At 43.3% G+C, this 27,496-nt stretch overlaps 1 protein-coding gene across 1 annotated transcript in view; it reads right to left on the reverse strand.

Annotated features, from left to right (window-relative positions):
• The window catches only part of TMC2 (transmembrane channel like 2), a 108,643-nt gene extending 84,346 nt beyond the window's left edge, over window positions 1–24,297 (reverse strand). Inside the window, exons 1-3 of the mRNA XM_065521815.1 lie at window positions 24,160–24,297; window positions 21,487–21,710; window positions 1,109–1,170 (exon numbers count right to left, since the gene is read on the reverse strand). Coding sequence (XP_065377887.1) covers window positions 1,109–1,170; window positions 21,487–21,710; window positions 24,160–24,297 — 424 coding nt within the window. The remainder of the gene's footprint in view (window positions 1–1,108; window positions 1,171–21,486; window positions 21,711–24,159) is intronic.
• Between the last annotated feature and the right edge of the window lie 3,199 nt (window positions 24,298–27,496).

Raw genomic sequence — 27,496 nt, forward strand, 5'->3', positions numbered from 1 at the left:
AAAATGTCCCTGGCCGTGAGAAATCAAACGTCCAAGATGATTATGAGAGCTTGTGAGCTCTGCGGGGCTCAGAACAGGACACCCCAAAATATGGCACCTTGGCATATTGAGTATTTTAAGCCGAAGGAAACTAAGAAAACTGCAGAAGCAGGAAGGTCACTCTCTGGACTTCTCCCTCCCTTCTCCCTTGAACACCTCCTGTGACAGGTGTCCTGCCGTATACCCAAGGAAAGGAAAGTCACACAGAGAGGCCAAGAGGAATCTGAACAAACAGACCTTGCTACTTCCCCCTGGTTGATAACCATGACATCATACCCTTTTGTCCTGCAATCATACTTCTGCACAAATGTCCATAAAAATACAGTTTTCCCTGTATATTTGGGTCTTCATTTCTGAAGGCTCGTGTGTCCCCTAAAACTTACATTAAATAAAATTGGATGCTTTTCTCTTGTTAATCTGTCTTTTGTTATTGGGGCCTCAGTCACAAACCTTGCAAAGGCTAGGGAAAGAAATCTCTTCTCCCTCAAGGTCCAAAGGCCACCTATTTTGAAAGCCTCTGGTCTGGGTGAGAATGACTGCCTTGGTTGGGGCACATTTTCATGAGTTTTACCTCCAGGAGCCCTACTGAATTTCACTGTGAGGTCAGGAGTTGGAGACCAGCCTGGCCAACATGGTAAAACCCCATTTCTACTAAAAATACAAAACTTACTGGGCATGGTGGTGCGTGCCTATAATCCCAGCTACTTGGGTGACTGAGGCAAGAGAATCGCTTGAACCCGGGAGGTGGAGGATGTAGTGAGCTGAGATCATGCCGTTGCACTCCAGCTTGGGTGACAGAGCCAGACTCTGTCTTTAAAAAAAAAAAAAAAAATAGCTTCGTGCGGAGGCTCATGCCTGTGGGGATTGAAGGAAAATTCCCTGATGCTTCCAGCAGGAAAAACAACCAGTTTGAAATATGTCCAGAGCATTCTGATCTTAACAAAGGTCTGCTCTTAAGGGAAACTGTGTTGCCGAAGTGAGCCTAGCTGACTGGAGTTTGACCAGAGCATAACTGACCTGGGGAAAGAAAAGTACCCACCTCTAGTCCCTTCAGGTTTTCCTGTCTCACCTGAGGTGAGGAAGGAAGCTGAGAAGCATTTGTGAAGGTCACAGCCCAGGGGCACAGGCTCACTAAAAGAATGAGATATAATTATAGAACTACAGAACATTTTTCCTCCCCCCACACCTTACCACCACATCAATAGGACCCCTGTATAATGTCAGGGGTTTATAACAGAAAGAACTGCAAGGCTCAGATTCTATTTAAGAAGGAGTTTTGAGGGTAACCCTAAATGAATAGAGAAAACAGTAGCAAGGGCTTTAGGGGAGATTGAATCATCTGACACCTACAACTACAGCAAACGGTAAACATAGCCTAACTCCTATCCTGTTAAACGTAACACTTCACATTAATGGCATATTCACTGAAGTTCCTTTTTTCTAGCACATCACGCTCAGTTTCAACAAAAAAAATGACAAGGTATACTAGAAGACGAAAGACATAATTTGAAGAGACAGAGCAAGCATCAGAACCAGACTCAGCTATGATAGAGATTTGGTGGGAATTTTAAATAACTGATTAGGCCGGGTGCAGTGGCTCACGCCTGCAATCTTCCCATGTTGGGAGGCTGAGGCGGGTGGATCATCTGAGGTCAGGAGTTGGAGACCAGCCTGGCCAACATGGTGAAACCCCATCTATACTAAAAATACAAAAATTAGCTGGGCGTGGTGGTGCACGTCTGTAATTCCAGCTACTTGGAAGGCTAAGGAAGGAGAATTGCTTGAACCCGGGAGGTGGAGGTTGCAGTGAGCCGAGATTGCACCACTGCACTCCAGCCTAGGCGACAAGAGCAAGACTCCATCTGAAGAAAACAAAAATATAAATAACTGATTAATATGTTAACAGATCTCATGGAAAAAATGGACAACATACAAGAACAGATGAATAATATAATCAAAGAGATTGAAACTCTAAGAAACAATAAGAAAGAAATGGTAAAAACCAAAAACACTGTAATAGAAGTAAAGAACACCTTTGATGGGCTCATTAGTAGACTGGTCACAGTCAAGGAAAAAGAGTCAGTGGGCAGAGGATATATCAATAGAAACTTCCCAAACTGAAAGCAAAAAGAAAAGAAATTTCAGAGATGGAACAAAATATCCCCAAACTGTGGGACAATTTCAAAAGGAGTAACATATGCATAATGGGAATGCCAGAAAGCAAAGAGAGAAAGGAAGAGAATAAATATTTGAATTAATAATTGCTAAGACTTTTCTAATATTAATGACAAACACCAAACTACACATCCAGAAAGCCCAGAGAACATCAAGCAGGATAAATGCCAAAAATCTCCACCAAGGCATATCGTATTCACACTGCAGAAAACCAAAGACAAAGATAAAATCTTGAAAAAAGCTGGAGGAAAAAACTCACCTTACCTATTGGTACAAAGATAAGAATTACACTAGATTTCTCTCCAGAAACTGTGCAAGTAAGAGAGTAGAGTGATATATTTAAAGTGTTGAAGGAAAAAGAAAAAAGCACAGAATTCTGTATCCATCAAAATTATCCTTCAAAAGTGAGGAAGATAGACTTTCTCAGACAAACAAAAATGGAGATAATTTGTTGTCAGTAGACCTGCCTTGCAAAAAAAAGTTTTATTTTATTTTCATTTAGAGACAGGGACCTTGTTGCCTAGGCTGGAGTGCAGTGGTGCCATCATAGCTCACTATAACCTTGAACTGCAGGGTTCAAGTGATCCTCCTGCCTCAGCCTCCCAGCTAATCAAAAAACAATTTTTTTTTAGAGATGGGGTATCACTATCTTGCCCAGGCTGATCTCAAACTCCTGGCCTCAAGAGATTCTCCTGCCTTAGCCTACCAAAGTGCTGGGATTACAGGCATGAGCCACCCTGTCCAGCCCCTCAAAATGTTAAAGGAGGTTCTTCAGAGGGAAGGAAAATGACATAGGTAAGAAACTTGGATTTACATAAAGGAAGAGCATTCAAGAAGGAATAAATAAAGAAAAAATAGGCTGGACCTGGTGGTTCACGCCTGTAATCCCAGCACTTTGGGAGGCCAAGGAGGGTGGATCACGGGGAGTTCGAGACCAGCCTGGCCAAGATGGTGAAGCCCCATCTCTACTAAAAATACAAGAATTAGCCAGGCATGATGGCACGTGCCTGTAATCCCAGCTACTGGGGAGGCTGAGACAGGAGAATCACTTGAACCTAGGAGGTGGAGGTTGTAGTGAGATGAGATCGCATCACTGCACTCCAGCCTGGGTGACACAGGAAAGCTCCGTCTCAAAAATAAATAAACAAACAAACAAATAAATAAATAAAATCCTTCTTTTTAAATTCATAACTGACCTAAAAGATAAGGGTTTGTTTAGGATAATAATAGCAACAATATGTTGGATAATCACAGCTCATGGATAAGCTAAATGAATTAAAGCAACGTCAAAGAGACGGGAGGGAGACACTGGGAATAACCTATTATAAAGTACCTGTGCTACCCATGAAGAGGTATAGTGTTATTTAAAAGTGGACTTGAATTAGTTAGAAATGCAAATTATAGAACAAACCCTTTTAAAAAAGTAACAAGGAAGCAAAATTAATATGCTAACAAAGGAGAAAAACTGGAATCATATTAAATGCTCAGTCAAAACCGCAAAAGGCAGAAAAAGAGTGGAAGATAAAAATAGGAACAAAGAACAAGGACATCAAAGAGAAGACAGCAACAAATATGGTAAACATTAACCCAACTGTATCAATAATCTTTGTACATGTAAATAATCTCAGTACACCAACTAAAGAAAGAGATTGTCAGAGAATTGATCAAAAACCAAGACCCAAGTATATGTTGTCTATAAGAAACCCACTTTAAATATAAACACACTTATAGATTAAAAGTAAAGGGCAGAGAAAGATAACCGTGTTAACCCTGATCAAAAAAAAAAAAAAAAAAAAGCTAGAGTAATTTCAGACAAAGCAGTTTTCAGAGCAAGTAAAATTATCAGAGATAAAGAAGGGCAAGACCAGGTGTGGTGGTTCATGCCTGTAATCCCAGCACTTTGGGAAGCAGAGGCAGACAGATCGCTTGAGCCCAGGAGTTTAAGACCAAAAAATAAAAAATAAAAAGAACGAGCATTACAAAAGGGTCAATTCTCCAAGAAGATATACAATACTTAAAGTGTATGCACCTAACAACAGAGTACCAAAATACATGTGGCAAAAACACAATAGAACTGCAAGGAGAAAGACTGGGCTCGGTGGCTCACGCCTGTAATCCCAGCACTTTGGGAGGCCAAGGTGGCTGAATCACCTGAGGTCAGGTGTTCAAGACCAGCCTGGCCAACATGGTGAAACCCCATCTCTACTGAAAATACAAAAATTAGCTGGGCATCATGGCGCATGCCTGTAATTTCAGCTACTTTGGAGGCTGAGGCAGGAGAATGGCTTAAACCCGGGAGGGCGAGGTTGCAGTGAGGAGAGATGGCACCATTGTACTCCAGCCTGGGTGACAGAGTGAGATTCCATCTCAAAAAACAAAACAAAACAAACAAACAAACAAACAAAAAAGACTGCAAGGAGAAATAGACCAATTCACTACTCTAGTTGGAGACTTTAATATTCTTCTATCAACCATTGGCAGAGCCAGCAGGCAGAAAATAGTAAGGACATGGTTGAACTGAATACCACTGTTAATCAATTGGATTAAATTAATATGTATAGAACATATCAGCCAACGACAACAGATTCTTCTCAAGCTCATATGGTACATGCACCAAAATAGACCATATCCTGGACCATAAAACACACCTTAACAAATTTAAGAGAAGAGATATCATACAATATACTCTCTCAGATCATAACGGAATTAGACTAGAAATCTATAACAGAAAGATAACTGGAAAATACCAAAATATTTGGAGATAAAACAGCACACTTCTGAATAACACATAGGTCAGAGAAGCCTCAAAAGAATGAAAAAATGTTTTGGACTACATTTAAATGAAAATACAACTGATCAAAATTTATGGGATGCAGCAAAAGCAGTGCTTAGAAAGAAACTCGTAGCACTGAATGCATGTATTGGAAAAGAAGAAAGATCTAAAATCAATAAGCCAAGCTTCTACTGTATAAAACTAAAAAAGAGCAAATTATATCCAAAGTAAGCAGAATAAAAGAAATAATAAAAATTAGAGCGGAAATCAATGAAATTGAACACAAGAAAATGACGGAGAGAAGCATGAAATCATAGAGTGATTCTTTGAAAAGACTGATAATATTGATGACCCTCTAGCCAGACCAACCAAGAACAAAGGTGAGAAAACATACATTATTTATCAATTTATTTTTGATACAGGGTCTTGCTCCGTTGCCCAGGCTGGAGACTTAAATTATTCATATCAGAAATAAAAGAGGGATCATCACCATTTATCTCAAGGACATTAAAAAGATAATAAAGGAGGCTGGGCATGGTAGCTCATGCTGTAATCCCAGGACTTTGGGAGGCCAAGGAGGGTGGATCACCTGAGGTCAGGAGTTCGAGACCAGCCTGGCCAACATGGTGAAGCCCTGTCTCCACTAAAAATACAAAAAATTAGCCAGGTGTGGTGGCAGGTGCCTGTAATCCTAGCTACTCGGGAGGCTGAGGCAGGAGAATAATGTGAACCCAGGAGGCAGAGGTTGCAGTGAGCTGACATCATGCCATTGTATTCCAGCCTGGGCAACAAGAGCAAAACTCTGTCTCAAAAAAAAAAAAAAAAGGATAACAAAGGAGTATTGCGAACAACTTGATGCCTATAAATTTGCTGGCTCAGATGAACTCGACAAATTCCTGGAAAAACACAATCTACCAAAACTCACACAAAGCCAAACAGGTAATCTGAATAGGCCTATATTTATCAAAGAAATTGTCTTGACAATTAGTAGCCTTTTAAGTAGAAAACACCAGGCCTGGATGATTCCACTGGTGATTTTATCAAATGTTTAAAAAAGAAATGGTACAATTTTTTTTTAACATTTCTTCCAGAAAATAGAAGCAGACAGAACACTTCCTAACTCATTTTACGACGCCAGCATTACTCTAGAACAAAAAACAGACAAAAATGTCACACAAAACAGACTTGTATCTCTTATAAACATAGATATAAAAATCCTTAATAAAATAGAAAATTGAATTCAAGAACATATAAAAAGAGTTGTATACCAAGGTCAAGTGGGATTTAGTGCAGGCATACAAGACTGGCTCAACATTAGAAAATCAATTGATGTAATCCAACATATCAACAGCTAATGAAAAACAATCACAGGATCATATCAATAGATGCAGAGAAAACATTAAAAAAAAGACACTCATTCATGATTTAAAAAATTATCAGCAAACTAGAAGTAGAGGGGATAATTCCTCAACCTGATGAAGAATTGCTACAAAAACCCTAAAACTAACATCATATTTAGTGATGAGAAACTAGATGCTTTTCCCCCAAGACTGGGAACAAGACAAGGATGTCTCCTGTCACCTATTCAGCACTGTGTTGGAAGTCCTAGATAATGCAGTAAGACAATAAAAGGATATTAACAGTAGACTAAATGGGAACAAAGAAATAAAACCGTCTTTGCTCACAGATAGCATAATTGTCTATGTAGAAAATCTTAAAGAATTGACAAAAACAAAACAAAACAAACCACAAGAACCTCCTAGAACCAATAAGCCATTTTGTAACAAGGGTGCAGGGTACAAGGTTAATATGCAAAAGTCAATTGCTCCTATATGCCAGCAATGAACAATTGAAATTTAAAATTAAAACCACAACACCATTTATATTAGAACTAAAAAAGTGAAATACTTGGCAGGGCACGGTGGTTCATGCCTGTAATCCCAGCACTTTGGGAGGCCAAGGCAGATGGATCAGTTGAGGTCCGGAGTTCCAGATCAGCCTGGCCAACATGGTGAAACCACGTCTCTACTAAAAATGCAAAAATTAGCTGGGTATGGTGGCACGAGTCTGTATTCCCAGCTACGTCAGAGGCTGAAGTGGGAAGATCCCTTGAACTCATGAGGCAGAGGTTGCAGTGAGCCAAGATTGTGCCACTGCACTCCAGCATGGGTGACAGAACTCTGTCTCAAAAACAAACAAACAAACAAAACTTATGTATAAATGTAACAAAATATGCATAAGAGCTATATGAAGAAGACTGCAAAATTCTGACGAAAGAACTCAAAAACTTAAATAAATGAATGTTCAATGGAACGAACATGGAACATTCATGAATAAGAAGACTCAACATTATTAAAATGTCAGTTCTTCCCAGCTTTCTCTACAGAGTTAATGCGATATCAGTCAAAATCCCAGGAAATTATTCTGTGGATATTGATAAACTGATTCTAAAGTGTTTGTTTATTTGTTTAGACACAGGGTCTCATTCTGTTGCTCAGGCTGGAGTGCAATGGCACGAAAATAGCTCACTGGAACCTCGAACTCCTGGTCTCAAGCAATCCTCCCACTTCAGCCTCCAAAATAGCAGGGGCTACAGGTGCACACTAACCATGACCAGCTAATTTTTTTTATATATATATATATATTTTTTTTTTTTTTTTTTTTTGGTAGAGAAACAGTCTCTATATTGCCCGAGTTGTTCTCAGCGCCCTGGGATCAAGCAATCCTCCCAGTTTGGCCTCCCAAAGTGCTGGGATTATAGGCGTGAGTTACTGCACCTGGCCCTGATTCTAAAGTTTGTATGGAAAGGCAGAAGACCCAGAATATCCAACACAATCCACATCAAGACTATAAAGCTCTACTTCATACACATGAACACTATTACAGTGATTAAGACAGTGTGATACTGGTGAAAGAGAATTAGATCAATGGGACAGAATAGAGAGCTCAGAAATAGACCCACACAAACAGAGCCAACCTTTGACAAAGGAACAAAGAAAATCCAATGGAGAAAGGATAGTTTTTTCAACAAATTGTGCTGGAACAACTGGACACCCAAAGGCCAAAACCAAAAATCTAGATACAGACCTTATGCCTTTCACAAAAATTAACTCCAAATGGATCATAAACCTAAATGTAAAACACAAAGCTATAAAACCATAAAAGATAACAAAGGAGAAAATTGAAATGACCTTCGATTTGGCAATGACTTTTAAAATACCACACCATAAATGAAAACAAAAACAAAAACCAAGAATAAAATACAATACCAAAAGCATAATCCATTAAAGACAAAAACTGATGTTTTACTTCATTAAAATTAAAAACTTCCACTCTGCAAAAGACACTGTTAAGAGAATTTTTTTAAAAAGCCACAAACTAGGAGAAAATATTTGCAAAACATGTATCTGACAAAGGACTTGTATCCAAAATACGCACATTAAAATTCAAGAATAAGAAAACACACAATTAAAAAATAGAGAAAAGATCTGAACAGACATCTCATCAACGAAAGTATACAGATGGTAAATAGGCATATGAAAAGATGCTCGACATGGTATGTCATTAGGGAACTGTGAATTAAAACGCCAATGAAATACTATTACACACTTATTGGCAACACAAAATGCTATAAAAAATGTAGAACAACAGGAACTCTCATTTATTGCTAGTGAGGATGCAAAATGGTACAGCTACTTTGGAAAACAGTATGGCAGTTTCTTACAAAACCAAACATAGATTGACCATAAAATCCAACATTTGCACTCATAGGTGTTAACCCAAATGAGCTGGAATTTATGTCCCAAAACAAAAGCCTGCACACAAATATTTACAGCCGCCTTATTCATAATTATCAAAATGTGGAAGCAACTAAGATGTCCTTCAATAGGTGAATGCATAAACCAACTGTGGTCATAAATACAATGAACTATTACTCGGTGATGAAATGAACTTTCAAGCGATGAGGAGACATGAAGGAAACTGAAATGCATATTTCTAAGTGAAAGAAGGTAATATGAAAAGGTTATATGCTGTATGATTGTAACTATACAGCATTCTGGAGAAAGAGAACACTCTAGAGACACGGAAAAAATGATCAGTGGTTGCCGAGGGTTCAGCAGGAGGGAGAGAGGGTTGAATAGGTGGGCCACAGGATATTTTGGGGGCATATTATTCTGTATCACACTGTGATGATGGATACATGATTTATTATGCATCTGTCAAAATCTATGGAATGTACAAAGAGTTAACTCTAGTGTAAAATATGCGCTTTAGTTAATAATGTATCCGTATTGGCCCATCAGTTGTTAACAAATGCAGCACACCCAATACGACATGCTAGGAGAAACATTGGGCGAGGGGAGGAAAGAAGGTTGTACATGGAAACTCTATGTAATTTTTTTAAATTTTAATTTCTGTTTTTTTGAGACAGGGTCTTGTTCTGTCACCCAGGCTGGAGTGCAGTGGCACAATCTCAGCACACTACAGCCTCTGCCTCCCACGCTCAAGTGATCCTCCTGCCTCAGCCTCCCAAGCAGCTGGAACTATAGGCATGCGCCACTGCACGGAGCTATTTTTTTTTTTTTTTTAAGACGAGAGTCTGGCTCTGTTGCCCAGGCTGGAGTGCAGTGGTGCGATCTCGGCTCACTGCATCCTCTGCCTCCAGGGTTCAAGCGATTCTCTTGCCCCAGCCACCGAGTAGCTGGGATTATAGGTACACACCACCATGCCCAGCTAATTTTTGTATTTTTAGTACAGACAGGGTTTTACCATGTTGGCCAAGCTGGTCTCCAACTTCTGACCTCAGGTGATCCGCCCACCTTCTCCTCCCAAAGTGCTGGAATTACGGGCACGAGCCACTGCACCCGGCCAAAACTCTACATAATTTCTGCAAAATTTTTCTCTAATCCTAAAACTGCTGTAAAAAATGAAGTCTATTTTTTAAAAATGAAATGATTGCTGAATGAGATGCTCTGAGGAAACTCAAGGGTAAGTTTTTCTGAAGATAAAGGAGTTGCAAACTGTAGAAGGATAGGAAAAATATTTTTCCTCTTTGGCTGGAGTGCAGTGGCGTGCTCTCGGCTCACTGCAACATCTGCTCCCCAAATTCAAGGGAATCTTCTGCCTCAGCCTCTCGAGTAGCTGGGATTACAGGCATGTGCCACCATGCCTAATTTTTGTATTTTCAGTAGATACAGGGTTTCACTGTGTTGGCCAGGCTGGTCTCAAACTCCTGACCTCAAGTGATCTGCCCACCTTGGCCTCCAAAAGTGCTGAGATTACAGACGTAAGCAACCATGCCTGACTGGAAAAATATTCTTTAAAAAAGTCATCAACAACAATGACAACAAAATAAAAGAACTCATTTAATTAGCTGAAAAGATATTAAGTGCTTAGGCTGGGCGCGGTGACTCATGCCTATAATCCCAGCACTTTGGGAGGCTGAAGAGGGAGAATAATTTGAACTTAGGAATTCAGGACCATCCCGGGCAACATAGTGAGATCCTGGCTGTACAAAAAAACTAAAAATTTATCCAGGCATAGCGGTAAGTGCTGGTAGTACTAGCTACTCGGGAGACTGAGATAGCAGGATTGCCCAAGTGAGCTGTGAGGGCACCAGTGCACTCTAGCCTGGGTAATAGAGCAAGACCCTGTTTCTAAACAAATGCAAAAACAAAAAAAACAAAGAACACAAATAAATTTTTAAAATCCCGGAAATTACGTAAAAATTTGGCAAATGAACTATTTTATTATGTTTAATTTAATAAAAACCGCTATGCCTTCTTTGGTTTTTCAGCATTAAGTAAAAGACTAGCTTACATTTTTAATTCTACTTGAATATGCTGTTTCTAGACTTACATAGGTTCCTTGCTAATCTAAAATGCTGATGTGTGACAGTTGACAATTTTCCATCCTCCCAGTTTGTTCTGTGAAACAGAAGATCCTTTGGTTAAAAGTTATAATTAAATGATACTCTATTATGATCAATCTTGATAGAGAGGTACAACTTTGTATGCAAAGTAACAAAATGTGTTTTTGTTAAGAAAAAAAGAACAGTTTTGTCCTGAAGTAAAATGCCTAGTTGTTCCAGAGTAGTAAAGATATCTGTGAAGGACGAAACCCGAATGGAAATAGGAAATAGCAGAAGGTTTGCAGAAAGGAAATTTTATTTAAGATAATAAAGCTTCTTCACTTATGAAAGAGTTAAGGTTCTTAGCGGGTGATCACCTTACCTTCTATGCTTGTTTTTAAATATTTTAAATGTTTTATCGCCACTTTCAAATGAGTAGCCAAATGTTATTCTTGTGTTCAATTCTCCAGACAATTTTGTTTGTTTCTAAGATTGACTCTCAAATGAAGTTGAATAACCTTCAGAATACCTTTTTACCTAAGACTACCTTTGAGATTTCCCAGAGGGCCCCTAGAAGGCCACAAGACTTGTTCTTTCACCTTATTTAAAATACAGGAGCCAGAAACAATTAGGATGATTTGATACATTGTTGTTAGGATTTTGTGGGAAGCTTGTCAGATCAGAAGAGATGCTTAGCCTTCTCTAGGTTAACTTGTGTAGGTAAAATGTTCAAACATTTCAGCACCTATATGTTCTATATTCAGAGATTTGTTAATTCTTCCATTGTCTATGGTCTGTTTCCTTTCGTTAGAGTCCTGGTGGTGCCCTTCCTGATGTTAGACAACAGTGGAATCATCAGTCATAATTCAGTTATCATTTAAAATGTTTATTTGGACACAATGTTTCCTCTTTAATTTGAATCTAGCCTCCTTCAGGCCAGTGCTTTTCTATTGGAGATGCACATCGGACATATCTATGGACTTTTATTAAAATGTAGATGTTTAGGACCTACTCCATACTTACTTACTGAATCTTTTTACTTGATATTCTTCATATAGTCTTGATATATTTTCTTATATGTTTGATATTTTCTTGGTATGTCATGTACATTATGTTTTTAGATAATTATATGTTATACTTCAAGATTTTTTCTCTGTAAAAATTATGGTTATCCATCTTTATAAATTAGATATAGTGTACATTATCTATTGAAACATGCTTAATCATTATAGACATTTTACCCAAAGCTTTTAGAATGCCTTCATTGTTTGTTTTGCATGCTATGGAAGCATCCAAATTTTCCTGTCAGTTTCATTGTTATGAAATGTTTCACTTTTGAAAGTTTTCAGGAATAAGTTACCCTCAACCGGTTTAAGTCTGTGTCACCTGCAGATACTATTTGTTTTGCCCCCAGTGCTTTCTTAAACCCTCCAGAGTTTTTGTCTTCAACAAAGAACTATTTCAGAACCCTAGTTGGAAGGACTCTGTTAGGTAATGACTAGCATGCTGGTGAAACTCTTAAAGAGTTGATCATGTCCTTCAACTCAAGAGACATAAACCATCCTAAAATTACTAGAAAACCATTCCTATTGGTGACCTCAAGCTAAAGATTCTTAGGAGACCTCCCAAAGCAGACAGCCTCAGATGTAGACAGCTTATGCCGAAGATCTACAGCTTATGCCCAAGTCTGCAGATTGCTATTCTATAATCGATATTCCTCTGTTTCCTATTCTTTTACCTACCTCCTATCCTCTCCCTGACTTAAGGCCACTTTAGTTATGTAACTTACAAGACTTATATTTTTAATATTTCTGTTTACATCCTTAATCACTCGTTGGTATGAGTTTAGTACCCAGCTACAGCTAACCCATGAACTGTCTAGAGTGCACATTTTTCTTCAGGAGCCACCCAGTTTAATTTGGTTCCAGTTCCTTTTAAGAAATCAGTTGGTTTCCTGGGTAACTGGACTCAACCACTGGAAGACTTTTTAGATGGCAACTCTGCAATAGGTCGGGGTGGAGGGGGAGAAATCCAAAAGCTTCGTCATGTCCTAGAAGGGCCCTGCCTCCATGAAACACTACCTGGGGACCTTTTGTGAGAGCTAGTCTTTGTGACCAGACTTTCACTGACAGAATTACAAGCGGATTGAGGAATAGGTGGTATATTTTTGGAGACTGTCTACTTTCAAAGATCTTACAAGTAAGACATCAGTTTTGTTTTTTCCTCCTCCTTCTCCTCTTCTTCCTTCTTCCTCCTTCCTCCTCCTTCTTTTTCCTTCTACTTTCTTCCTTTTTCCTTCTTTCCTCCTCCTTCTCCTCCTCCTTCTTCTTTCTTCCTTCTTCCTTTCCTCCTCCTCCTTCTTCCTCTTCTTCTTCTTCCTCTTCCTCTTCTGTTTGCTTTAGATCTACTTAGTGATCTCAAAACTACACAATTACCTGCTTGACACCAAACTATTCGTGATGAATGGTACCAACAGTTTACAGCATTATTTGACGATCCCATAGGAGTATTCTGGCCAAAACCAGATGACTGAATGGCCCCCAGTGACGGATACTGGATAAGGAACAGAAGCCTCTTGACTTACTCACAAACAAGACAGGAACTTCTTACCTTTGTAAACTAATACCTACTCTCAGAATTGTCTATGATATCATCTATTAATTTGTTCTCTAGTAAAATGAGATCAGTAGATAGTTCATTGAAGAAGGAGGAAAACTGGGCCCTGGTTTGAGAACTGAAATCCTAAGTACCCTAGGGGTATTCTAGATTTCTTTCTTCTCCCCTCAAGACACTTCTTTTCATACTTTATGTATGTATGCATGCCTTTATGTGTATATGTATTCATTTATTTTTGAGACAGGATCTTGCTCTATCACCTAGAGTGAAGTGTAGTGGAGCCATCATAACTCATTGTAGCCTCAAACTCCTGAGCCCAAGAGATCCTCTCATATCAGCCTCCTGTGTAGTTAGAACTACAGGTGTGTGCCACCATGCATGTCTAGTTAATTTTTTTTTTTTTTTTGTAGAGACAGGGGTCTCATTATTTGCCCAGGCTGCTCTTGAACTCCTGGCCTCAAGTGATCCTCCTGCCTCCACCTCTTGAATAGCTAGGACTACAAGTATGCGCCATCATGCCTGGTCAATTTTTAAATTTTTTTGTAGAGATGGAGTCTTGCAATGTTGCCCAGGCTGGCCTTGAACTCCTGGCCTCATGTGATTTTCTCATCTTGGCCTCCCAAAGTCCTGGGATTACAGGTGTGAACCACTGCACCCAACCTTCATTTCATAATTTACAAGAGATCTGGATAGTAGGGTAAATGTAGCATGCTGTGGTTGAGAGAATAGCAGATGATTTAGACAATGTCGGTAAGGCCATAAAACTCATTTGTCAAGAGGTTTATGAGATTGGGTGGGTGGTGGTCCAGAACAGAGCTGCCTTAGATAAGATATTGATCTCCCAAGGCAGGGAATGTGTGCTGTTTTAGAGGAAGAATGCTGTACTTACATTCCTGCAGACCTCTCTGAAATCTTTAATATTACTAAAAAGATCTAGGAAGTAAACAAAGAAATCAGAAATTGGGTAATTTGATGAGTAACCTCATATTTGGTTACATGGACTCCAGATTCGGGATGAGATCTACTTTCTTGTTTAGTCGGGGCACTCTTAGCTCCCAGCTGAGAAGTAGATTATACAGACTCTGATGATAATCCTTCTCTTAGTATTTGTCTGTGTGCCAGCATTCAGAGGTGGCATCTCCAGAGTTTTAAATGCTGCTGCACTGCTGCCATTATTCTAATCATCCAGCAAGGGTTATCCACTAAGGAGAACTGGAAAATCTGGCTGGGCGCGTTGGCTCATGCCTGTAATCCCAGCACTTTGGGAGGCAAAGGCAGGTGGATCCTTGAGGTCAGGAGTTCGAGACCAGCCTAGCCAACATGGTGAAACCCTATCTCTACTAAAAATACCAAAAAAAAAAAAAAAAAAAATCAGCTGGGCATGGTGGCGAGCGCCTGTAGTCCCATCTGCTTGGGAGGCTGAGGCATGAGAATCACTGGAACCCAGGAGGCGGAGGTTGCACTAAGCCGAGATCATGCCACTGCACTCCAGCCTGGGTGACAGAGAGAGACTCTGTCTCAAAAAAAACAAAAAAATAGAACTGGAAAATCTGACATGCAGGTTGAAACAGTTGCCACCAGAAGCTGGATGTGAAACAACTGTTAACAGACAATTGATATGAAATGATGACCCCTCAAATACTGGTAAATATCTAGATTGACATACTGATGGCTTTTCCTTCAGCTTGGGCTGAAGAATGACCACAAGGAGAAATTGAGAACTTAAACCATCTTCCCTCACACTGAGTCTGGACACAGACAGCCCAGCTACACCTTAGTGTCTGTATTAAGATGACTTTGTGCTACGCCTCTGCTTCATGAGCGTGTCTTTATTTTTCTAGGCATCTCCTACCCAGGCAAATGTTGATTGTTCATTACAGGATTTTCCCAAAGACCTGTCAATTCTTCAATTTGGGCTCTAAGATTCTTCGAATGCCTCACCTCAAAATCCTGGCCATGCTGTTTATTGTGGACTATTATGTTGTGATTCTTACCCAATCTCATTCCAGTTCTCACTTTGAAAGACCTGCCTTCAATCAAATTTCCAATTCTCAGTAAGTTCTGGCCTTACCTTCCCCTCTGTAAGATACTGCCAAAGCTTTGCCTGCTATAGGCAATAAATCAGCTTTGTCTTATCAACAGGTTGTGGGGTGTTAGGGAGCCAGCTTTGGACAATAACGTAGATAAATGTATTTTGTTTTTATTTTATTTTATTTTATTTTTGAGACAGAGTCTCACTCTGTCACCCAGGCTGGAGTGAAGTGGTGAGATCTCAGCTCACTGCAGCCTCTACCTCCCAGGTTCAAGCAGTTCTCCTGCCTCAGCCTCCCGAGTAATTGGGATTACAGGTGTGTGCCACCGTGCCTGGCCTTGTATTTTGTTTTTGAAAAGAAAAACACAAAATACTAAATACTTAGTATATTACTAAATATACTAAGTATAAAATACTAAAAATACAAAAATTAGCCAGGCGTGGTAGTGCTCGCCTGTAGTCCCAGCTACTCGGGAGGCTGAGACAGGAGAATTGCTTGAACCTGGGAGGCAGAGGTTGCAGTGAGCCAAGATGCGCCACTGACTCTAGCCTAGGTGACAGAGTGAGACTCTGTCAAAGAAAAGAAAGGAAGGAAGGAAGGAAGGAAGGAAGGAAGGAAGGAAGGAAGGAAGGAAGGAAGGAAATGGTGGACTAAAGAGAAAAGACTGTAAAAATACAGAAAGAGAAAGGGAGTGATAAATTATCGTCGGGATGGTTGGAAATGCTTCACAAAGAACTGATGTTTATGAAGGAGACTAGAAGATACCTTCCCAAAATATGCCTCTTCGGCATAAAGATTATTTGAAGCTGAAGGTAATTACATATGTGTCGCTCCTTTCCCCTTTCGGACTAAAAGCAGGACGTATATTTCCATTTGGAAGGGGTCTCCCTCTCCTATACTTGGAAGATAACTACTCTAGAGACAGCTCTTAGCACCTGAGAAGACTCTTACCTGCTTAACAAACCTTACTAAGTAACACTTATTTACCATACATTTCCTAGTCACCTTCCGTAACTTACCCAGAAGCCCCAAAATGCTTTTCCTTTGTCAAGCCTCTTCTCCACACTCTATCACCCTTTAAGATGATATTTACCTCTAAGATGGTATATAAGCCCCAAATTCTAACCACCTCCTTGAGTCATCTTCCTTGTGAACACTCATTTGTACATATATAATCCAATCCTTTTTCCCCCTCTTGTTGATCTGTCTTTTGTCAGTTTGATTCACAGAGCCTGTAGTCACTGAACTTAGGAAGGTAGAGGAAAAAAATTCTCCTCTCCAACACTTACTCTGAATCTTTTTTTTTTTCAAATAAGAAAAATTTTTAATCAAACATGAGACTAATGGAAAGAACTCACATATCAATATGGGGGAGGACACAAAGACTGTTAAGCAAAACTTATGAACAGGTAAGTTACTAATGGGGAAATGCAACTAGGAAACGGGAAAATGCAGTTTTACTAATGATCAAAACAAATTTAAAATAAATCAATAATGAGATTTCAAGTCTTGTTTATGGTATTAGGTTTTTAAAATTTTCCATCCAGGACTAATGAGACTTGTTAAAATGTATATTTATTACTGGTAGCAATAAAAATTGTAATGCAGCTCTTTATGCAGTTTGGCAATATGTAACAAGAGCTTTACAATACTTTCTTTTTTCTTTACTTTCTTTTTTTTTTTTTTTTTTGGTTTTGAGACAGAGTCTTGTTCTATTGCCCAGGCTGGAGGGCAGTGGTGCGATCTCGGCTCACTGCAACCTCAAGCTCCTGGATTCAAGAGATTCTTGTGCCTCAGGCTCCCAAGTAGCTGGGATATAGGTGTGCGCCACCACACCTGACTAATTTTTGTATTTTTAGCAGAGAAGGGGTTTCGCCATGTTGGCCAGGCTGGTCTCAAACTCCTGAGCTTAAGTGATCTGCTCGCCTCGGCCTCCCAAAAGTGCTGGGATTACAAGCGTAAGCCACCATGCCCAGCCTAAAAATACTTTCTGATCTATTAATTCCACCTGTAGGAGTCAACCCAAGCCCAAGAATCTTCAATGCAACATTATTTCTATTATAAAAATGAGAAATAACCTAAATATTCAGTAATAGAATAATGCTTGATTAACCTGTGATTTATCTACTGTGTGAAATATTTTACAGCTCAATTAAAAATAATTACGATGAAGTCTTTAATACATACCTAGGGGCTACTCTGAATCTTGAAGGATGAATAGGAGTTTGCCAAGAGAAGAAGTGGGTAGAGAAATGGAGGGGGTGATTGTGGTAGCAAGTTAGGAGGATTCCAGGCAGAGGAAACAGGGGATTGAGGGGCCCCAGCAGAAATGCCAGGGAGTCTGGGGCATAGGTGACCAAGGCAGAGCTGTGTCCCAGGTGTGTTCTGGTGTGGGAGGCAGGAGGAGAGGGGAATGCACCCACAGGGAACTGGGTTGAAATCCGGAGGGTAAGGGTGTGATAACGGAGCATGTTTGCTGGGGCAAGGTCTGCATCAAAGGGTCACACTAGCAACATGGAAGAAGGTGATGTGGGGAGGGTAACACTGCACTGCGGTTGCTACAGGGAAGGTCTTGTGAGCATATTAGCTGTGATTGCTGCACTTATTTTAAAGGCAAAAAGAGGCACCAACACGGGTGTGAAGCCATCATTAATAATCTCCTTTTTTTTTTTTTTTGTTTTTTAGACAGAGCCTCTCTCAGTCACCCACGCTGGAGTGCAATGGCGCCATCTAGGCTCACTGCAACCTCCGCCTCCTGAGTTCAAGCGATTCTCTCACCTCTGCCTCCCGAGTAGCTGGGACTACAGTCATGCACCACCATGCCTGGCTAATTTTTATATTTTTAGTAGAGACGAGGTTTCACCACATTGACCAGGCTAGTCTCGAACTCCTGACCTCAAGTGATCTGCCCACCTCAGCCTCCCAAAGTGCTGGGATTACAGTCATAAGCCACTGTGCCTGGCCATCTCCATGTCTTTGAGACTCAGTTTAAATGCTGAGGTTACTGCCGGGATTGATGAGACAACTGGCATAGGTGCATTGAAAAGTCTTGCGGCCAGGCGTGGTGGCTCATACCTGTAATCCCAGCACTTTGGGAGGCTGAGGCAGGTGGATTATGAGGTAGGAGTTTGAGACCAACCTGGCCAAGATGGTGAAACCCTGTCTCTACTGAAAACACAAAAATTAGCCGGGCGTGGTGGCGTGCACCTGTAATCCCACCTACTTGGGAGGCTAAGGCAGGAGAATCACTTGAACTGGGGAGGCAGAGGTTGCAGTGAACTGAGATCACACCACTGCACTCTAGCCTGGGCAACAGAGCAAGACTCCATTTCAAAAAAAAAAAAAAGAAAAGAAGAAAAAGGAAAGAAAAGAAAAGAAAAGAAAAGTTTTGTGTGCTATTTGCAGGAGTGAGCTAAGAGAACCTGTCCTGTATTAATCATAGAGCAGGTTTCCTTAGCCCACTCCTGCCCCAACCTTTTCCTTCTTCTCACTCCCTATGGAAAACCAGTCTTTGATAAGACGACATAAAGAAATACTATTTTTGCATAACATCCAAGGTAGGAAGCTAGTCAGTGTTAGCCAGTGAGGAATGATTTGTCTTACAAATGCTCCTCCCCCTGTTGGAAAAGGGACAGAGCAAAACAAATATTATCACAGCCATGACCCCTAAGAGAGCTCTAGCACTGAGCCCAGCACCCAGAAAGGGCAGAGAAGCAGAGATCAAGGCAAGGGATCACGGAAAAGGTTCCCTGGGCTCCCATAAAGATCAGCTCTATGTTGCTTGAAAGGACTGAATGGGAATGTCATTGTTTGCATCCTCTTGTGAGTTCTCTCTGTGTCCTCAGTCAGCTAATACAATGGTTTTCATTGTGATAATGAACTACACCAAGCACCCTTCCTAGCACCATAGATACAATTTGGTGTTACACTTTTTTTTTCCCGAGCTGTAATTCCTACTGTAATTTAGTTCTCCAACTGAACAAAATTCACATGCAATGTGGAAAACAAACCAGAATTTGCCCTTCAATCTTCCCCAGACCACTTTTACATAGAAAATCAGCTGCTTTTTCCTCTTTCATAATCAGTTTTCAACAGACTCCACATAATGCATAATTTAGGAGCTGGAAAGGCAGCTGTCTTGCTAGGAAGGCCTCCAAGCCCAGCACACGCTCTCCTAAACGTAACAGGCCTCTTCCTGTGTAGCACCTGACTCCGTCAGAGAATTCACAGTGCAAAACACAGGCTGAGGAGAGGCTGCGGCCGCCCTCCAGTCCAGTCATTTCAACAGTTCAGTGCATTTACCAAATGATACAGGAAGAGGGAGAGTTCTCATCCTTCTTTTCAACGAACACAGTAACAAACTGTAGCTATTCTGAGAAAAGAACATTGTATTCTTAAGCTTTTATTCCCTCCTGGTAGAGTATAAACGGAAGGATGAGGCTATCAGGTCCCGTCGCAGGTGACTCCAGAGGAGATTTAAAATGGAAAGCTTCATGGGGCTGGGTTTCAGTTAATTTAATATATTCTCAATATTTAACTTTACTGCACCCCTTCACCACTTAGATCTGTGAAGTGAAAATTCTGACCCATTTCCTGTGTTCTATGGGAAAGGGAAAATGGCAGAGGCGACGTGGAATATTTCAGTAGGAAAGGGTTTGTGTGTTAGGCAAAATGGTCTTCCATTTCAGTCCTACTCAAGGACTACTGCTCACAGGGGAGTCCCGCACGGCACAGCCCTGCAGCGGAGGCAGAGGGAGGCCAGGCTAGGCGCGGAAGGGACAACATCTGGATGACAACGAGAGGAGTGGAGTGTGGAGAACCAGCCCGAGCATCCTACAGGCGGTGGTCACCACAGGAGCACCGCGGCCCGACCCCTGGGAGGAAGATTTCTCGTCTGGCCACCCTGGGGCATGGAACTTTCTCAGGTTTGGTCCGACATCTTTGGATTGAGATAAAGAATGGATGAGGCAGGCTGGTGGGGTAGGAAGAAGGGACAGTGGCTGAGGCAAGTTCCGGGATGGGGGCCAGGAAGGGCTGTTGAGATGCCACAGCAGAATCCCCTGTCAGCCTCTGCCCAGCTCCTCCATGTCTCCTGCTCCTGGGTCTCTCCCCTTGTAACAGAGCTGCCTCACTGAGACTCAGGCTCCCGACAACCAGGCAGCAGCGGGTCACAGGAGGGGAAAGGGCAGACGAAGGGGCTCCTGGGGCCAGCTCCCCACTGATGGCGTGCCAGATAGGGCCTTCCCTCCCAGATAGGGCCTTCCCTCCCAGAATGGGGGAGGAGGAAGATCTCTTCCAACCCCCCAGAACCCCACTGCTCCCCGAGGTTCTGGTTTCTTGCCTACTAGGGTTGGGTGCAGGACCCAGCCCTGCCTGGGATGTGAAGGGGAAGCAAACAGCACCACATCCATAATATTTTGTGATATGAAGATGCCCAGCCTGTGAGTGTGGCTTCTGCCCCTCTCCTCTGAACCCTCAGTCTCAACCAAGGGTTTTCTCTCCACCTGTGGCTTCCTTGGGCTCTCCCGCTTCTCTTGGAGCAAGTTGGCTCCCTCGCCAGCTCACGGGAGAGCTGTGGTCACATTCCCAACGGGAAGGTGATGGAGCACCCATTATGGCAGCTACTTGTTGGAGGTTAAGAGTGTTCGCCCTGGAGTCCGGCAGCCTGGATGTGGGTCTGGCCACACCACCCACCAGAAGCCTGCACGGAGCTTCCTGCCCTCTGTCTGGTGAAGGTTCACTGCTTCCCAAGGCTCAGCTCAGAGTGTCACTAACCCTGGGAGTCTCCCCTGACACCGAGTGCTAAGTAGCACCTTCTCTGAGTGGTACTCTGCCCTCTCCCATGTTAAACAGCTTGCCTCCCAGGAAGGCTCCGTGCAGGGTGTTGAATGAGAGGGAAGGAGATGAAGGAGAATGTCAGATGGGTAGCTGGACTGTTGGGCTGGGCAGAGGGCACCCAGGCACAGCAGGCTCCCCAGAGACCCACCACCCCATCTCACCTGTGCGTGGAGAGCCGCTCCTCGCCCGCCCTTTCATTCCAGCTTGTGCTGTAAGAGACAGGATTGCTGACAAATGGCTGACCTCCGGTGAGTCCCCCTCCCTGTAGCCCCCCGGTCACTGTGGGACCCCTCAGCTGGTTTGTGGCTGCCTCAAACTGGGACCCAGCTCCAGTGGTTTTGCTCAGCAAATTATAGAGTCCCCTGCCTGTGACATTGCTCTGATACTGTCAGTCATGAGGTCAGAACATCCCCCACCCCCTGCCCTGGACAGAGACAGAGACAGATAGAAATCTGCTGAGGGGCTGGCTCCGAACAGGCAACCCTAACTGAGACAACAGAAGGCTGAGAGGCCCCAGCAGGCTCTGAGGAACACGCAGCGGCCGGGACAGTCTCCAGTGCTGGCCTGAACACAGGCGCGGTGCACAGGTTGTCTTGAATCCTTCCAGTAGCCCTGCAAGGAGGTCATGACTATCCCCATCTCATGCACAAGGACCAGAGAGGCTGAATAACCAGCCGAGGTCTCTCAGCACGCAGGGGGCAGGCCCTGGAGTCAAACCCAGCTCCTCCCTATGCCTCTTAAAGACCACGTGTGCTTCCCCCATCCCCTGCTGCTGCCCAGGAACCCTGTGGGCGGGACACGCAGGATCAAGACGTGGACTCACCTTCCTCTTTCAGGCCCTTTACCTGGTGGCTCATGGTGAGCAGGGCTGCCGGGGTCCCGCACAGGCTCACGCAGCGTGCTTACGCATGCACGCCTTCAGCCTGGGCCGCTTTCCTCCCTCATGGTGGCTGGCCTCCCCTCCTAGACCTGACAGCAGCCAGGGCTTCTTGGTTTGAGATTGAATGTAGAGGTGGATGAAGTTTGCAGGAGAGAGACGGGTAAAGGAAGGCGGTGAGTTCCCGGCCCATCAATCCGGCCACACACTCCTCTTCTCAGGTTTCCCGGCAAAGCAGCAGCGTAGCCTCACATTTCAGGCATCACTTATACATGAGGGGCCCTGGAGGGGCTAGGAGCTGCAGGCTCATCTCCCGGCAATGATGCCACTGGCACTCTAGCCAGAGGAGGTGTGAGGAGCATCCCAGGCCCTCTCCCATTATCTTGAGTCCCTAACTGGGACAAAGCACCAGGGAAATTCTGGATGTTTGTTTAAGTTATTACTTGGGCTTCTGTTTAAAGTACAGATTCTGGCATGTGGTCATTCACACCTGTCATCTCAGCACTTAGGGAGGCAGAGGCAGGAGGATTGCTTGAGCCCAGGAGCTCAAGACCAGCCTGAGCAACATAGCGAGACCCCATCTCCACAAAAAGAAAAACAATAATAATAAATTTTAAAAAATAAAATGCATATTCCCAGCAGTGGCACTGGGTGTTGGAATCAGTCAGTCTGTGCCAGGCCCCAGGAGCCTGCACTGTGAATCCTGCTGCAGGAGTCCCGAGACCACACAGATGAATGTTCCCGCCCCACTTAAAGCTTTTAAGCTTTTCTCTTTGTCCCTCACCTTGCTCTCTGACCCAACTGGTTCCTGCAGCCCCCACCCCCTCCCTCAGCAGCTTTTCCTTCCCTGGCTTCAGGGAGGCACAGATTTGGCTGCTTTGAAAACCATCACCAAAGCGTCAGAGGGACCCTCTGGAAGACATTCACAAGGCTTCAGAGTGTGGAGTTCTTAACCTGGAGTCCCTGGAACCCCCAGAGCTGTGGATGGAATTCCGTGAGTTTGTGAATAGTGATGGAGAAAATATTACACCTTCACTTTTCCTAGTCTCAACTGAGATTTAGCATTTCCCTCAATCACGAATGTAAGCAGACATGTGATTTTTGTGCCAGCGAGTCACAGATATTTTATTCCCCCATTAAACCAATGAGGTTGCCTCAAAATATCTTACACGTTATCACAACTTCAAAATTATAATAGAGACCTGCCATGAAATCTTATTTAATTAGGAAGCATATATTGTCATTATATGAAAGATATTTAAAGTGATTTTGATGCCTATTTCAGGATCATTGGTCTCCTTTGTAATCCTAGTGTTTTATTTTATGGATTTAAAGTCTATGTTCTGAAAAGTGGTCTGTGGCTGGGCACGGTGGCTCACGCCTGTAATCCCGGAATTTTGGGAGGCCAAGGCAGGCGGATCACCTAGGGTTGGGAGTTCGAGACCAGTCTGGCCAACATGTTGAAACCCCATATCTACTAAAAAAATGCAAAAATTAGCCGGGTGTGGTGGGATGTGTCTGTAGTCCCAGCTACTCAGGAGGCTGAGGCAGGAGAATTGCTTGACCCAGGAGGTGGAGGTTGCAGTGAGCTGAGATTGCACAACTATACTCCAGCCTGGGTGACAGAGTGAGACTCTGTCTCAAAAATACAAATAAATAAATAAATAAATAAATAAATAAATAAATAAATAAATATGAAAAGGGGTCTACGGACCTTACCAGGATGCCAAAGGATTTTATGACACAACAGAATCAAGAGCCTGCCCCAGGGCAAGTCTCCTGTGGGTGTCAAGGACAGACCTGGCCTCTGATCATGCCCATGTACTTTCTCAGGGGTCAGGAATAGGAGTGCCTGTCTCCATGCAACCTTGGTGAGGGAAGGGGCAAAGGAACTACCTCTAAAATGCACATGCAACAGTTCATCTCAAGCTTTTAAGCTTTTCTCTTTGTCCCTCACCTTGGTCTCTGACCCAACTGGTTCCTGCAGGGCCTCCCCAGTCCCCAGGGCATGAGGCAGTGAGAGGATCTCAGTTGCATTCTCTGGCATCCACACTGCAGGACGGCAGCAGCGAATCCCTGTCTCCACCAGGGCCATCCCAGTGCAGGGCCTCCATTCATGTGAGAAGCAGCATGGGCAGCTGTGCAGCCACAGGACAGCCTGGCCCAGAGGACTGGTGAGCAAGGTTCCTGCCAGGGGTGCCCCAAGTCCTCTCCTCTGATGAGTGAGGACCCCCAGCAGCCCTTTGCCCTGCTCTTGTTCTCTGTTGCCAGAGGAGCAAGACTTTCTACAACACCTTCATCTCTGGAGAGACATTCCCTCCAGATGGGACTATCAGATTCCCTTGTACCTGACTGTCCACGCTGTCGATAACTCCACTTTTCTCCTTCTCACAGATAACAATGAGCACCCACTAGGGTCAGAGCCAGTTTTTGGTTCCGGGGATTCATCAGCAAACGAAACAGAGACCCCTGTCCTCAGGGGCTGATGTGTTTTTGCTGTCTGTTGGCTGGGTTTAGCCCTTAGTGTCTGAAGGAGTGATCTAGGAATTGGCAGATTTCTTCTCTCTCACAACAAACCCTGCTTTCCACAATTATTTCTATAGAATTCAGAAATTCAAGTTTGGAAGTCAGATGCTGAACACAGAGTATTTTGCCTTTTCCTTTACACGCCACTTAGATCAATTCCAATGCTTCCTGAGATAAATACATGTTCAGGCAAGAGGGAGCAGGTCTCGTATCGGAGAGCGCGAGAAAGAAAATGACAGTGATGTCTTAAAATTATTGTCCTTGTGGCATGTGTGTTACGCACTGCTCTGTGCTAGGTCCTGCCCAGGGCACTCTTGCCCCAACCTCTCTATTCCTCACAACAGCCCAATGAGACAGTGTTGTCACCGCCATGTATCAGATGGAGCAAATGAAAAAATGCAGAGCCCTTGTGTCTCCTGGACAGGTCTGTGACAAGAGATCAATTGAGTCTGGGTCTGGAAGTTGAGATATGTGGCTTTGACTTGGGTTGACCATTCAATCCCCAAGTGCCTTCTTGTGAAGGTCACTTCTGGGCTGTGGTTTCCTTGTTCTGGGTTAGATTCTGTAGTGGATACTGCCGGTGATCTTCCCAGATTCCTCTCAGAGCAAGTGCACCCATCCCCCAGGGCTAAGGCACATAGTGGACCCCTTCTATGGAGGAGAATTGCCCTTGGCCGAGCAGGGGCTGCTGAACCCTGAGGTAACCCCGTCACCATCCCCGGGTTAGCCTACAGTCACAGATGGATGGACAAGGAGGTATGACAGCCCAGCCTTTGTCAAAAAGGGAACAATTTATTGATGTCATTTGCATCCCAGAGTTTCCTGTGAGATCAGCCAGAAGCTGGACTCCAGTGGGGTCTTTGCTCATCCCCTTCCCCTGCCCTGTCCTGCTTCTTGCCTCTTCTCCTGAGAGCACCCCCACCCCCTGCCTGCCCCATCTCAGGCTCTGCTGTTAGGGAACCAGGCCTAATGTTGGCTTTTCTAAAAAGGCAGCTGCTCGTCCTCCCACATAGGCTGGGGCAGGAACTGAGGGAGCCAGGCTGGTGGGGATGAAGGGCAGGGGCGGGGGGCGGGCAGGGATGCTGATGCTCACTCAGACCAAAGGGGAGACAAGGTCCAAGAGGAGGGTGGGACAGGCCTGAGCACCACTAGGCTGGCCCATCTGCTTGGACATAGAACCCAAGGTGTATCTCTGAAACAAATGCAAGGATTCTATAACATGTCTGTCCTTCTAGCCTCCAATGACTATTAGGATTCTACTGCTTTTTCCCCAGTCCTCACTCACCCACCCCCAGGGGTTAGTAATACAAGCAGCAGAGAGGCCTAAATAATTTGCAGGGCCCAGTGGAAAATGAAAATGTGGGGTCCCTTGTCCAAAAAGCAAGAAAAACAAACAGTTAAAGGTACTAAAATATAAAGCCTTTCTCTTTCTGCTATTTAATGTCATTTTGAGAAAACTCAAAATTTTAAATTATTTGCAAGCATCCCATTGTTCATCTGTACATTGAGCAATAACCAGGTTTCAGTGCAAGTATAAGAGTACTTGACTCCTATGTGGAGTCACTGAAATGACGCAATTTGTATTTTGTAGCTTGTACATGTGCAGGATTTCAGGCTTATCAGGACTGTAGAAATGCTGCACAAAGCTAACTCAATGGTTTTACTTCACATCTTGACACGTGCATATTCTACCAATGTTCCCTGCCTTTGGCTTACTGATGAGTAAAAAAGAACTGAAAAAAACAGGAATTATGGGTTGCTCTATCTTTTCCTTTTCTTCCGGGTCATTATTGTCAGCCTATGTGGTTGGCTAATCCAGGGAAGTAACTTGAATGAAAAAGAATAGGGTAGGGTCCCTTAGTTGTCATGCTTCTTAGAACACCACTGCCTTCTTTTAGTATTTGAAGCAAGTTCTGGATTAAATGGGAAGTGTAGCCCCTCTGGGCTGGAAGCATTCCTACATCTTTAACCACAGATATTACACCACTGCCTTGTACTGGCTTTGAGTCTTGCTTTGAGCCCATGCATCATGGGCCCACTGGAATTATGTGCTCATGGGGCATCATATATGGGATATGCAAACAGGGCAGCATATGTTCATATCTCCACTGCTCATGTACACACCTCATTGTCCCATTGACTGCCCCTCCTCCTTCTCCTTCTCTCCTCCTCCTCCTCGTCCTCCTCCTCCTTCTTCTTCCTTCTTCCTTCTTCCTTCTTCTTTCTTCTTCTTCACAGGCTCAGGCTAGAATGAAATGGCATGAACATGGTTCACTGCAGCCTCAACATCCTGGACTCAAATGATCCTGCTGCTTCAGCCTCCCAAGTAGCTGGAACCACAAACAAGCACCACTAAGGCCAGCTAATTTTGTGAGTTTCACTCTGTTGCCCAGACTGGAGTGCAATGGCATGATCTTGGCTTACTGCAACCTCTGCCTCCCAGGTTCAAGCGATTCTCTTGCCTCCCAAGTAGCTAGGATTATAGGCATATGCCACCCACACCTGGCTAATTTTGCATTTTTAGTAGAGATGGGGGAGATGGGGTTTCACCATGTTGGCCAGACTGGGCTTGAACTCCTGACCTCAAATGATCAGCCCACCTCGGCTTCCCAAAGTGATGAGATTACAGGCAGGAGCCACCACACCTCGCCCAATTAAAAACTTTTTTTTTTAGAGATGGGTCTCACCGTGTTGCCCAGGCTGATTGTGAACTCTCTAGCTTATGCAGTCCTCCTGCCTCAGCCTCCCAAAGTGCTGGGATTACAGGC

Source organism: Macaca fascicularis, chromosome 10 (assembly GCF_037993035.2).
Source record: "Macaca fascicularis isolate 582-1 chromosome 10, T2T-MFA8v1.1".
In the NCBI taxonomy this organism is placed as follows: domain Eukaryota; kingdom Metazoa; phylum Chordata; class Mammalia; order Primates; family Cercopithecidae; genus Macaca; species Macaca fascicularis.